The sequence below is a fragment of the Monodelphis domestica genome, chromosome 2 (assembly GCF_027887165.1).
Source record: "Monodelphis domestica isolate mMonDom1 chromosome 2, mMonDom1.pri, whole genome shotgun sequence".
NCBI lineage: Eukaryota > Metazoa > Chordata > Mammalia > Didelphimorphia > Didelphidae > Monodelphis > Monodelphis domestica.
In genome coordinates, this window is record NC_077228.1 from 129799154 (window position 1) to 129812135 (window position 12982).

General features: G+C 35.6%; 1 protein-coding gene across 9 annotated transcripts in view; it reads left to right on the forward strand.

Moving 5' to 3' along the window:
* MARK1 (microtubule affinity regulating kinase 1) overlaps positions 1 to 12982 on the forward strand; it is a 162977-nt gene that overhangs the window by 45984 nt on the left and 104011 nt on the right. Inside the window, exon 1 of one of the 9 annotated variants that reach the window (XM_056815963.1) lies at positions 4152 to 4693. The exons of 7 other annotated variants lie outside the window; for them this stretch is intronic. In XM_056815963.1, coding sequence (XP_056671941.1) covers positions 4691 to 4693 — 3 coding nt within the window. In that variant the 5' untranslated portion in view covers positions 4152 to 4690. Of the gene's footprint in view, positions 1 to 4151; positions 4694 to 12982 lie in introns of those variants that run through there. One more of the 9 variants, XM_016430181.2, reaches the window with a different exon arrangement.

Below are 12982 nucleotides of genomic sequence, written 5' to 3' on the forward strand. Positions count from 1 at the left end.
GTCTTAATTATCGCAACTCCCATTGTCACTAATAAGTTGGGTCCCAGAACATTGCTATTGTATCCTTTTATCTTAGGATGGGCAGTGCTGTTTTTCTAATACTATATCATAAGCCCCCTCTTTTAGAAAGGATATTTACCATTTTATAGTGTAGCCAATCAATCAATAAACATTGATTAAGATCCTTCTATATTCCAAGCACTATACTAAGTGCTGGGAATACAAAAAGAAAAAGGACAGCCTCTGTCCTTCAAGGAACTTACAATCTAAGAATAGTTAAGATAAGAATAGTTAGCAGAAAACATTCCTTTTTCCTAAAAGTCAGTGACACACTCTTCCAGGAGTACATATGCAACCCAGGGGAAAGTAGGCTTAAATGCTCCAGTGCTTAGCATAGTGCCTGGCACATAATAGACACTTAAATGTTGATTGATTGATTGATTGATTGAAGCCTAGAGAGCACATGTGGCAGTGTAGCTTATGATAGCAGAAAATTATTTGCTCCCCTTCATGGGAGCATGAAGATGCTTTTATTAGCTATAGTGTCATATTTTCTGTCAGGCTTCTTGTGGAGCCTGGATTTTTTTGTCCTTCATCATACCCTAGTCTGTATTGACGCCCCAATTCAGACATACCTGCCAAGGAGAGTTCAAAGATAATGCTGGAAAGATGGGTGCTCCAAAAACTAGAGTGTATGTGAAGAAGTTTGGGAATAGGGAAAGGGGCTTGCCTAGGCTGAAACCAGCTGATTTCTCCCCTCCCCCCAGGTCTAATGTCATTTCTTCTCAGAAGTAGCTGTTTTTTCTTACTGTCCCCAGGTGCTGACTGAACTGTGATTCTCTGATTCTGAACATACTCCTTGGTTTTATACAATCCCCATTGGATATATAACCTTGCCATATAGCTAGTCCAACTCATTTCTTGTGCAGTGGTCACTTCCAGTTCCTTCATAGACTTATGAGACATGAACTTTTCACACTTGGAATGTTTTTTGTTCATTCAAAACTTTGGTTCATTTTGTTCTCAGTTAAACTATCAATGTATCTTATAATTTACTTTAAATGGGTTGGTGATGTTTTGATTATTTTACTCAATAGAGTTCTACCTTTACACCAGTAAAATCACAAGTCTTTTATATTCATGACTGCCCCTTTTTGTAATAACCACAAACTAGAAACTATCTATACAATGGTTAGTTGAATTGTGGTTGATTAATGTAATTGATTTCCAATAGATGTAAGTTTGTCCATATCAATAGGCACAGAATCTTAATTTATCATTGTATGTTTATAATGTGCTATAAAAATGACATACTGTAAGTACAAAAGATGGAATGATTTACATGAAGTTATGCACAGTGAATAAAACAGAATTAGTAGAATATAAACAGTGACTTTTTAAAGAAGGATAGAATACAAATTTTATAAGTCAAATCTGCAGAAGGGAAGACAGTAAAAAAGTTACCCTGGCAGAATTGATCTGTTAGAAAAACAAATTGTAAAGAGTTTTTGGAATTTCATTCCTCATTTTGCGTATCTGCATGTTGATTTTAAAGCATACTTGTTGAGTACAAAGTAGCAAAAGTAATAAAAGAGAATACTAGGATTTCCAGAGTATGCCTAAAATTGTGATATATAGGTTACTTTTTATTTTCTTTAGCCTAATGCAAGATAAAATTTTTGATGAGAATAAAACTTCAGATTCTTAATTTAGAAAGCATTAAGTGCTTTTAAATTTTCTCAATGAGGTCATTTTCTTCTAGGCAACTTCTATTTACAACATTGAAATCAAGTGGTGAAAAAAATGGGGGGAGGGGAATTGGTAACAAAATGTTCCATATCATTTATAGAATGATTTCCATTTGGAGCTGGGAGGATCCTCACAGATTCTTTAGTTTTAGTGCCCTGCATAGGATTACACATCTAATAAGTATCTGAGGTCAGATTTGAACTCAGATCTTCCTGATTCTAGGCCCAAGGCTTTTATCTACTGAGCTATTCAGCTGTCCTGCCTGGCAGTAGCTGCTTAATAAATACTTTTCCTTCCCTCCTTCCCTCATTTCTTGACATCACATTTTAAAAAGGAATTTTTAAATTATTTGGACATGTCCAAGAGTGCTACCAAGATAGTAAAAAGTCTATGGAACATGTCTTAAAAGAATTGGTTTAAGGAACTGAGAAAGCTCATGTCTTAGAGAAGATCTACCTAGAGGAGACTGTGAATCTTAAAATTTCTCAGACTCTACCTTGGAACATTTGGTTAAAGTAATGGAGGTACTTGGTCAGGAATGTATTGAGAACTTAATCTTACTCCACCCATATTTAGGCACACCTTAAGGGGAAGATAAAGTTGTAAACTCCTTAGTGAACAATGAAAGTACTTAACTCATACTTATAGTGAGGCAAAAGCCCTTAAGCTTGGTCTATTTTTAGATCTAATACAAAAGGGTGCTAAGTACCTATGATGGTTAAATTAATCACTAAAATGGGCAAGCTTAGCAAAGAGGTGTGAAGTTTTAGTCTACCCATAGAAGGTGATTAACAAAAGAAGATATGAATTAAGAAGGTGATAACAAGATGTGAATTAAGAATGGTCAGTCCTTTGGAAAACATCTACTGTGGTTGGTAGATGTGAAAATTTAGGAGAGGTGACATAGGAGAAAATTCTCTTTAAAAGGAGGCTCTTTTCGTGGCTGAAATTAGTTGAGCTCAGGACCTGAACTGGAGGGTCTCTCCGAATACTAGTTTTGCTTGAGACAATCTTGTGGTGAGTGATTAAAGACTGACTTAGTTTTCTCTCTTAAAAGAAAGGCCTAGTCCATTGGCCTAGGCCCTAGCCTTCCTAGTATTTCCTCTTACTCTGTCTCTCTCCCTTTCTTTAACTCCTTCATTTGTATTAATTAAAATCTCCATAAAACCCAGCTGACTTGGGTATTTCATATTTGTCAATTTTCCCTATGGCGACCACTTATTTTTGATTTAAATCAGGACACTAAAAATTATCTTTACAGTTTGGGCAATTCACATTCTTGAAACCATATTTTCGAGGTCACAAGACATAATAGACATCTAGAAGTTTTTGAAGACTTATCTTGAAGAGAGGTTAAATTTGTTCCAATTAGTCCAGATGGTAGTGCTTAATGGATTAAAGTTTTTGAAAAAGCAGATTTAGATTTGATGTAAGGAATACTTTTCCAAAACTTAGAGCTATTTAAAAATGAAATGGGATATCCTAGTTAGAGTTGGTGTTATTTTAAAGACGAAGACTCTAAAACAGTTTAGTAATTTTTTTAGTGAAGGTAACCCAATAAGCCACTGTCAAGTTATAACTGACATTTATGTAGCACCTTAAGGTATGTTAAATACATTACATACTTGTTTCATTTAGCCTTCCTAAATCTCTGAAGTAAATGAAGACATTCCAATTTAAAGATGAAAGGTTGAGAAAGCTTAAGTGACATATTAGGGAATAATCAGAAGCTAGATTTCTATCCAAGTCTTTCTGATTCAATGTCCAGTATTAGCCATTTTAAACCACGTTTCTATTCATTGTCTTCATTGTAAGAACTAATTTGTATAGGCCTTGCTTGTTTTTTCTAATGACATAACTTTTAGTTGACTAAATTAATAGGGCAGAAACCAAAAGTAAATTTTGTAACAATAATAATTAGACCAAACACTCTGGAATTTCACAAAGTAACAAAAATGTAAAATTATTTCCTGACAAATTTAGGGAAGCCAAAATATAGACAACTTATAAAAGACATCAAAAGCTATAGGGAAACATGACTTTTAAATTTTAGGTAAAAGTTGAAGGGAGGGATAGATAGGCCACTTTATTTCGATATGAAAGAAAAAGTGACACATTTATGTCAGTTGTATGTATGACTCCCTTGAAAATGCTATGAAGTATTCTTATCTGTTTATATATATTGATGTACTTTAAATATAAATCTAAATATACAGAGGCAAGAGAATCAGGTCTGGATCCAAAGGTGGTGCTGTGGACAACTTACTTAATTTGTCAATACCTCAAGATTTCATTGGTAGAGAAAATTTCTATATGAAAGAAATTATAGGTTAAGTTTCTTCCCATTCCCTTCAAAATACACAAATATAAATGGAAACTTTGGCACATTCATTGAGGCTAATTATCCTGATTTGTGGGTTGAGTAAATGAAGACTTACCTAAAGGATTATATCTAGCTGGTCTTAGACTGTTGGATTTAGAATCAGGAAGACTTGGTTCAAATCTACCTCTTGACACTTATAGTCTTTTTGACTCTTGGAAATTGATTTAACCTCTGACTCTCCATTTCTTCATCCATAAAATGAGAGAATTGGGCTAGATAACTTACCAGATCTGGCAGATAACCATTTAATACATGCTTGTTCATTCATTCATTCATTCACACATCTTATTTCACCAGGAAGGCAAAGCTTTGTGTCTCTTGTACCTAGTACAATGTCCCTCACTTAGGTGTTCACATAATTGTTTGATGATAAAATATTGAAAAAATGACACTAATGATCCCTTCCATTGGCAGCATATTTTTTAAAAACTATAAATTATTTTTTATATGAAGCTTAAATTTGTTCCTCTCTAATTTCAGTCTCTTAAGTGGTGTGGAAACAAAAATACAAAATTCCTGACTTCAAATGATTGTTTGGTTGGAGAGACAGCATATTACATGGTACCTAATATTCTTTTCATATTTACATATTAAATGAGTTGTAAAGATATTTACTATTACAGGAGTTTAGATGAGGAGGAAACTCATATTTGGACTCAGGTGCTGTTTTGATCATTTTTTTCTTTCACCAGTTGGTTGGGATTAATGGTAGAGTCAAGGGGTAGGCTTTGTAGGGGCCTGGGTCAGGTTAGGAATGGCAAAGTTAAAATTCTAGAAGACTACTCACAGAACCTCAGTTGAAATTGACATTATTTATAGGGGGGTATTAGTCCTGCTATGAGATTTTGTCAGTCTTCAGGGCCTGAGCTTAAATAGATGCTAATGCTTGATGATAAATCATGCATGAAAATCCTAGGATCAATAGTTGATTGCATTGACTTAGAAAAAGTCAGCTGTATACATATATTATTATAATTTCCCCCCTAAAATCAAACATAAATCTGCTACTCAACAACTTCAGTCCATTAGATGGTGAGGAAACCATCTAGAGATGGTTTATATTAGAGATGGTTATACTAAATGGTTCGTGGTTTAAGTGGATAGAGAAGATATATCACTTGCACAACAATTTGAACTAGCTTCAAGGTTTGGGGCTGTACTCAGTGAGTTCCCAGAGAGGGTTTTCTAGTACCTTTTTCTAGTTTTTTTAGATACTGCAGTGGTTGGCAAGAATTAAGAACTTCAGGGAGCACCAATATTACCTGACTGTCCACATTGGAAAATCTAATCAAAAGAATGAGAGAGGAAACTTCCTGTATTTATTCACCAAACTAGTTCTCACAGATAGTAACTATAACGAAGAAAGAATAACTCTTGAAGTATCTAGAAACTGAAGACAAAAAGCCAAGAAAGGGTTATGACCTCAAATGTTGATACACAAATGCCCAAAGTTAAGGCAATAAGCAGGAGGAACTAGAGGTACTAACTATACTTAGATTTGGTCAAGGTAAAAGTGGAATATAACTCTGAAAGGCCAAAATTTACTCAAAAGAAACTGGAGAGGAAAGTAGCACTCGATATTATGCTATAGTGATGTGGAGAAATCCAGAAACCATGAGGATGAAGCACTGTAGACATTATTTGGGTGAAGGTCAGTGGATGGAGCAACATAAGTGATTTCACCATTAGAGTATATTACAATTCTCTTGGACATAAAGAAAATACATGAGAAGTTTGGGAGACGTTATTAACCTAGTACAGAGATGTGATAAAGTAGTAATGGGTGACTTCAGTTATCTGCACATCTACTAGAGTTCTTTCTCTGCCAAAAAGAGGAGCAGCCAATAACTTCTTGATTTGCCTTATTAATAATTTCATTTTTCTAAAAGTAGAGGAACCAAAATGAAGGAAATTCTAACAGAGAGATACTGGTTTCTAGGGTGGAAATAATGGAAATGTTTAGGAGAGGTTGAAGTGATCACTATACAATTTTTGTGATAGAATAGAAAAATTGCACATAGTCTGACCTACTCCCAAAGTTGGCTTTGAGAAAAGAATAATTAAGACAGGAAAAGTAGCCTGAGTGGAGGGAAAGAAGGGAAATATTTTTTAAGAATTCCATTCTAATGGCCCAAAGGGAAATAATTTCCATGAGGAAGAAAAACAGAAGTTGTCTGAAGAGACCAGTGTAGAGGGAGAGAAAACTTAGCAACTGATTTAGATTTTACAAAGATAGGTAAAGAAGATTGGAGAGTGGGAGGAGACAAATACCAAGGGATGAATAAGAACATAACATAGTAGTGAAAAAAAAATTAGAACTAGAACTCAGAAGCTGCTGTGGGAAACTTAAGGATAACAATGGGATTTAAAAAAATATATTGAGAAAAAGAGAAAGTCTGTCAGAATTAGATGGGACGATAACTTACAGTTGGACAACAAATATTTATTAAGTGCTTATCTTCCAGACACTATGCTAAATGCTAGAGATACAAGTAAAAAGAATGAAATAATCTATAAAAAATTAGTTTATAGCCTAACAACAAACATCTAACAATGAATATAAAGTTAATAAGTACAAACATATATAAAGTCGTTAAACATAAGGCTATTTATGATGGAATATACTGGCAGTTCATAGGAATCAGGGAAGACTACATGCAGAAAATGGTGCTGGAGCTACATTTGAAAGAAGAGAAATACTTTATGAGGTGGATGTAAAGGGAAGAGTCCAAGTATGGAGAATACCCAATGCAAAGGCATGGAGATGAGAAACAGAATGTTTTGAGTTAGGAAAATAGAAGAAGTCAGTATGGATAGACTTTAGAATACAGGAGATGGAGTAATGTCCAGTGAAGCAGGAAGGATAGATTAGGTCCATACTGTGGAGAGCTTTAAAATCTAAACATAGGAGGAATTATTTCATCTTAAAGGCAATAGGAAGCCTTGGAAATTTGTTGAGGAGGAGAGTAACATGATCAGATTTGTGCTCAGGGCAAATTTTTTTGGTAGCAATGTGTTGGATGGACTGGAATGACGATAGAATAAAAGATAAGAAGGCTAATTAGGAGGCTGTGCCTCTAATTGAGCAAAAAGCAGAAGTCTTTCATGCATGATAAAATTTATGCTGCTTAGCATTTTGATCAAAACAGAAAAAATAATGTATATGTTTTTATTGGTTTATTTTTAATTATTATAAGGGGTGGGTTAGAGTAAGCTGGGGATATTTGGCTTATTTTATTTTAATTTTTTCATGATTTTATTGGATTTTTATTTGTTAAAAAAATAATTATTTATTTCTGCCCTCTTAGTGGCAGCAAGCAACCACTGTAGCTAAGCAGGAAAATTCAATCAAAAAATTTTAAACACTTACATGATCTAATGAAAAATACTGATTCCATCCAAAACAAGTCTGAATTTTGCAAACCTGTACCTGAACCACAAATGGAGGATGATCCTATTTCTCCCGAAATGGAGATGTCACCCCTCTCGCATACATCAGGTGCAGACCTATCTCTCTCATGCTCTGAAACTCCTGGCTGATCTTACTTCCCCTTATCCTTCTTCTAATCCCCCACCCTCTCCTCCCCTTTCTCCCACCGCACAACCAACCCCAGCCCCAAAGAAATCTCCTTCTGCTACCATACCTGTTCCTACCCATTTTGCCTCAGCATCCCCACAGTCAACTTCTAAGGAATCACAGCCATCGGATGACTACTATGAATTCCTTTTCCCCTTAAGGGACACAATAGGGATGTGGTAACCCTAAGGCACCATATACCTTTCACTCATCAAGAAATTAGAGAACTGAAATAATGATTTCCTCATTTTGAATGTGAACCCCTTGTGGTGACCAATAAGATGGCTAATATATTTTTTATCAATATGACCCACCCTATAAGGATGCTGAATTAGTTGTTTTCCTGATCCACTGGGGGCACTTGTCTCCCAAAGATCACAGGGGGGATATATTGATTTAGAATCTTGAACCCCAGAGACTCCATTTCCCACAGTCTCCTTTTCCTTTCATGTGTCATGGGTTAATTTTGTATTCAGTTTTGGTTTTGAGCACATTTTGGGCTATGCTCACACTCTCTGGCAGAAGTGCTGGCTGGCGGTAGCAGTGTGGAGCTAGATAGCTGGCATTTAATTTTCCCTTTTTGCTCCAAGTCGATTTTTAATAAATAATATTAAAATAATACTTGGAGTATTGAACATTAATTTTAATCTTTACAAATAACAGTTCAAAAATGGCTAATAAGGAGTGGATAACTATCATCAGTAAGTCAGTCTTAAGAGAGCACTTACTTACCTTTGATAAATTCTAATTAGTTGACCTAAATACAAAAAGAACTAATGTATATGATTTTAAAGTCACTGTCAAAGATATATTCGACTGTTTTGCCATTTCACTTATATCTGACTCTGAAATAGGAGTAGTTTGCTATTTCCTTCTTCAGCTCATTTTACAGATCAAGAAACTAAGGCAAAGGTTAAGTGACTTGTCCATCACACAGCTAGTAGATATTGGAGACCTGATTTGAACTCAGGAAGAATTTTCCTGACTACAGGCCCAGCACGATATCCACTGTGCCACCTAGCTGCCCTATACATTTGACTGAAGAACAGCAAGTGTTCTAATTTTCAAAAAGTGAAGAGCACAGAGTCTACAAAGTATATGCAGTGAGCTTGACTTCAATTGTTGGGCAAATTCTAAAATGCATCATTATAATGTATATCTATTTAAGGAATTGGTGAGACAGTATGCCTCCTTCCAAATTTGAAATTCTCTAATTTTCTGAAAGCCATGAGGCTCTTATGTGTGTTAATGTCATTTTATACTTATAGGGGTCCACCTGGTGTTCACTGGTGATCTGTGACCCATTTGTGGGGATCTTTGTGAAATTCATAAGCCCTTCAAAGTCAAGCTTTAGTTCCTTCAGGTGAGCTGTGAGTTGAAATATGAAGAACTAAGGATGTTACGTCACAAATTCAGCTGAAAGAGCTCATCTAGTCCAATGCTTTTATTTTACAAGTTAGAAAATGAAAACTCATAAAGATTGTGACTTGTTCAGTGATCTGAACTCAAGGGCCTTTTATTCCAAATCATCATTCAGATCCTGCTATTTTAACACTGAATTACTCTGCCCCTAACCAGAGGTGCAAAACTCCTCTTAGAGAAAAGGATATATGTGAAAGTAGAGTTCTTTTGTAGGGAGCAAGATAGGTCCAATTATCTTGGAAGATAAGGCAGCAGAGAAATGACTTTGTGAGTTCCATCTGACCATTGAGCTGGAAGTCATTTATAGTATAGACATGATTCTTGAAGAATTCTTTCTAAAAGTGGGAAAAACTGCTTTACAAAGTTTCAGTTATTTGTGAAAGAAGAAACTTACAGAAATGCTTCCATTTTCCTTGACAAGGAGAGTAACCTTGTACTGGAAATTACAGCACAAAAATGGTTAATATGGAGTTAATAATCTATATTAAGAGAGCCTTTAGTTACCCTTGATAAACTCTTATTACCTGGCCCAAATGAACTGCATTGTTGAGCACAAATAGAACCAATGTATGTGACTCTAAATTCTGTCAGTGATATATTTGCCTGTAGAAGAGAAGAAAAAAAAATCCTTACCTTCCATCCTAAAATCAATACTGTGTATTGATTGCAAGACAGAAGAATGATAGAAATGGTAAGGACCAGGCATAGCCCCTATAAAGGATAATAGGAACTGGGTTCAGATCTTACTTCTAATTTGTATGATCTACATATATCTCTATCTCTATCTCTATCTATCTATCTATCTATCTATCTATCTATCTATCTATCTATCTATCTATCTATCTATCTTGCCTTGGGCAAGTCACTTAACTTCTCTTGACTATTTATTTCATCTATAAAATGGAGGATCTATGACTTGAGGTCTTTTCCACTTTTAGATCTACATTTCTATGATAAGAACTGTGAGCTCCCTTTTGTTTTATTTAATACTCAGGGCACTTAATTTTTCATGGGAGCAGCCTTCTGAATCAGACTGTTTCAGACTAGATATTACATGGCATTATGGCCAGATATGATCTCTAGGGTCCCTTTGAATGTAAAGACTGTGAATTGGTTGAATGCTATTGTGAATAAATTTATTACCATCCTTCATTTTCATAGAGTTAACAGGATCTTAGGATACCCAGAAACTCTAGTTCAAACCATGCTTGAAAAGAATTCCTCTGTAAGAGTATAAAACCCCCTTCTCTGAATAGTGGTTGTTCATCAGCCTTTGCTTTCATGAGCCTCCTTTGAGGGAGGGTCTGTTATGACCCAAGAAAGTCTATTCTACCACTGGGTAGTTCTAATTGTTAGGAAGATTTTTTTCCTTGTGTCAAGCCTATAATTTCTTCTTTCAACTTGACATTGCTCCTGAATCTACAGCATGTTCTTGGCTACAGCAGTTATAGAGTTCAAGAAATTCAAGCTACTTTCAAAAGAATGCTTCTCCAAACACATATATTTTTGTTTGTTTGTATTGTGAGTGTGTGTGGGCATATACACTTCCATATTTTGATGATCTGTGATTTCAACTATAATGTGGGTACTCTCTCCATTTATCACAGTCCTTCTGTGCCTTAGTAGGTTGTTTCATTGTTTTCTATGGCAAAAAAATTGTCTTGCAGCTAACCTTTTAGTCATTAGCTCCTTGCAACAAGAAAATGGGTGTGAAAATTTTATTTTTGAATTGGAATTTCTTTTGAGAAATTATTTTCTCCTTGGCACCCCAGAAAAAGTTTGATTTTAAAGCTCAGTCTCTCCCCCAGGCTGGTGTTGGATCCTCTCTTCTTTTGTCTAGATCTTTTATCTTTGTTAAGAATAACAGGGTTAAAGGCATATCACTGGGTTGGGTTTTGTTACAGGCTGGATGGAGATCCTGCCCCTTATTTATCTGTAAATAAAAACTCTTAGGTAATGAAGTTAGTCAGCTTTTGCTGCCTTAGTGGTCTAGTCACCAGGGAAGGAGGAAAGGGTGCATTGGCATTCTTATGACCCCCACCAGGCCCTGTGATGAAGCAATGAGGGAGGAGTTGAGGTCGCTGAGGCCACATTTTGTATGGCTATTTTCTAATCAGAGACGCCTAGGAGAGGGAGTGGATGATATCAGAAGAGCCTTATATTGACTTACAGGACAGGAAGTCTCACTTTCTTTTCTTTCTCAGCTTAGCTGCTTAATCGCCTCCCTTCTCCCAGAACTCCTGCCTTCTACCTTGCTAAAATTCTGTGGCATCTGCTCGGACTATGGAGGGAGACCATTAGTTAGTTGGAAATCTTGAATGGTCAATTAATAAATTAACGTAAATATAATATAATATCCTTCAGAGAATTTCATTCATTACATGGCCTTACATTTTTTTGGAAATCCTCCTTTCAAATTTCCTTTATTAAAAAATCAAATGAATCTCTAATGGGGAAAAATACATTTTTAATTATCCTTTTTAGGGAAAGGAGTGGTAGTGGGATGGAATGGAGATAATGATTCATTTTTTCCTTGTGACTTTATAATTCTACTAAATCTAAGGATTCTGGGTCCATCTTTATCAGCTGTAGTAGCTCAGTATTATTTACCCTCAGATCCCAGATATTTTCCTATTTTGGTGGCAAAAAAATCTGACTTGGGACAGGATGGATAGGATTTATATGAATAAATACAATAAATGAGACGAATAACAAATTATTATTGGGTTGTAGATAGTGAGAAACAAGAATATTGAGTTCTACCTCTTAGAAAAGTTCTGCCTCTTAGAAAATGTCTCTTTCTTTCAGACATAGGTCAGACATCCCCTTCTGTGGGAAGTGCTTCCTGATCTTCACAATTGTTAGTGCCCCTTCTCTCTAAACTTTTGTATTTATAGGTGTTTCTTCTCTTTTACATAGTTTATTCTGTATAACTACACTTATAAATGTACCTGACTTCTTGTTCCTTCTGAATAGGAATTGTTTCATTCTTTGTATGTGTCCTATACAGTGGGCAAAAGATTTGGCATATAGTAGATGCTTAATTAATTTTGATTGATTGTTAATCAATTAAATGCCTTGGAGGCAGTGTGGTATAGTGTGAAGTGTAATGAATTTGAAATCAGAGGTTCAAATCTCTGTTCTTGCCTGTGCAAGCTTGAACAAGCTGGCTTTTCTCCCCTACTCACCTCTGCCCCACTTTTCACTTCTTTGGGGCTCCATTTCTTCATTTATAAGAGAATGACACAAAAAAGATATATAAATTCTTCCTTTGTACCAAGCCCTGTGCTAACCGCTCTAGTAGGGCAGAATGTGTGTGTTGGTGAAAAAGAACACTTCCAAGGAGTTGAGAATTAAGTGACATAGTGATCTACAAGGAGAATTTCAATGGCTCTTTCCTCTCTGATCCTGCTTCCTTCTGTGATGGGTTTTTATTCACTGCTCTTTTAGAGGACCTGAGGGTATAGCATCACTCCTGTAAGAATTTGAGGGGGGGGGGGATATATATATATGGAGAGAGAGAGAGAGAGAGAGAGAGGGAGAGATGCTAGTGATATTCTGATAAAGAGTAGGAAGTCCTTTGCAGAATAAGGTTTTTAAATGCTAGAAGGACAGAATACATTTCAATTAGAGGCTAGTAAAAATTAAGATGTTATTTTTTTCTCTTCAAGTTCATGGACTTCATAGAATCTCTTCACAGAGGCTTTGGGGTTCTTTGGGACCTTCATTTAAAAATTTGCCAAATATGTACTTTATAAGTTTTCCCTTCATTGCTCAGATATGTGGTAAATATATAGTATGGTATGGTACAGTGATGGAGAACCTTTAAGAGATGGAGTGCCAGGCCCCTC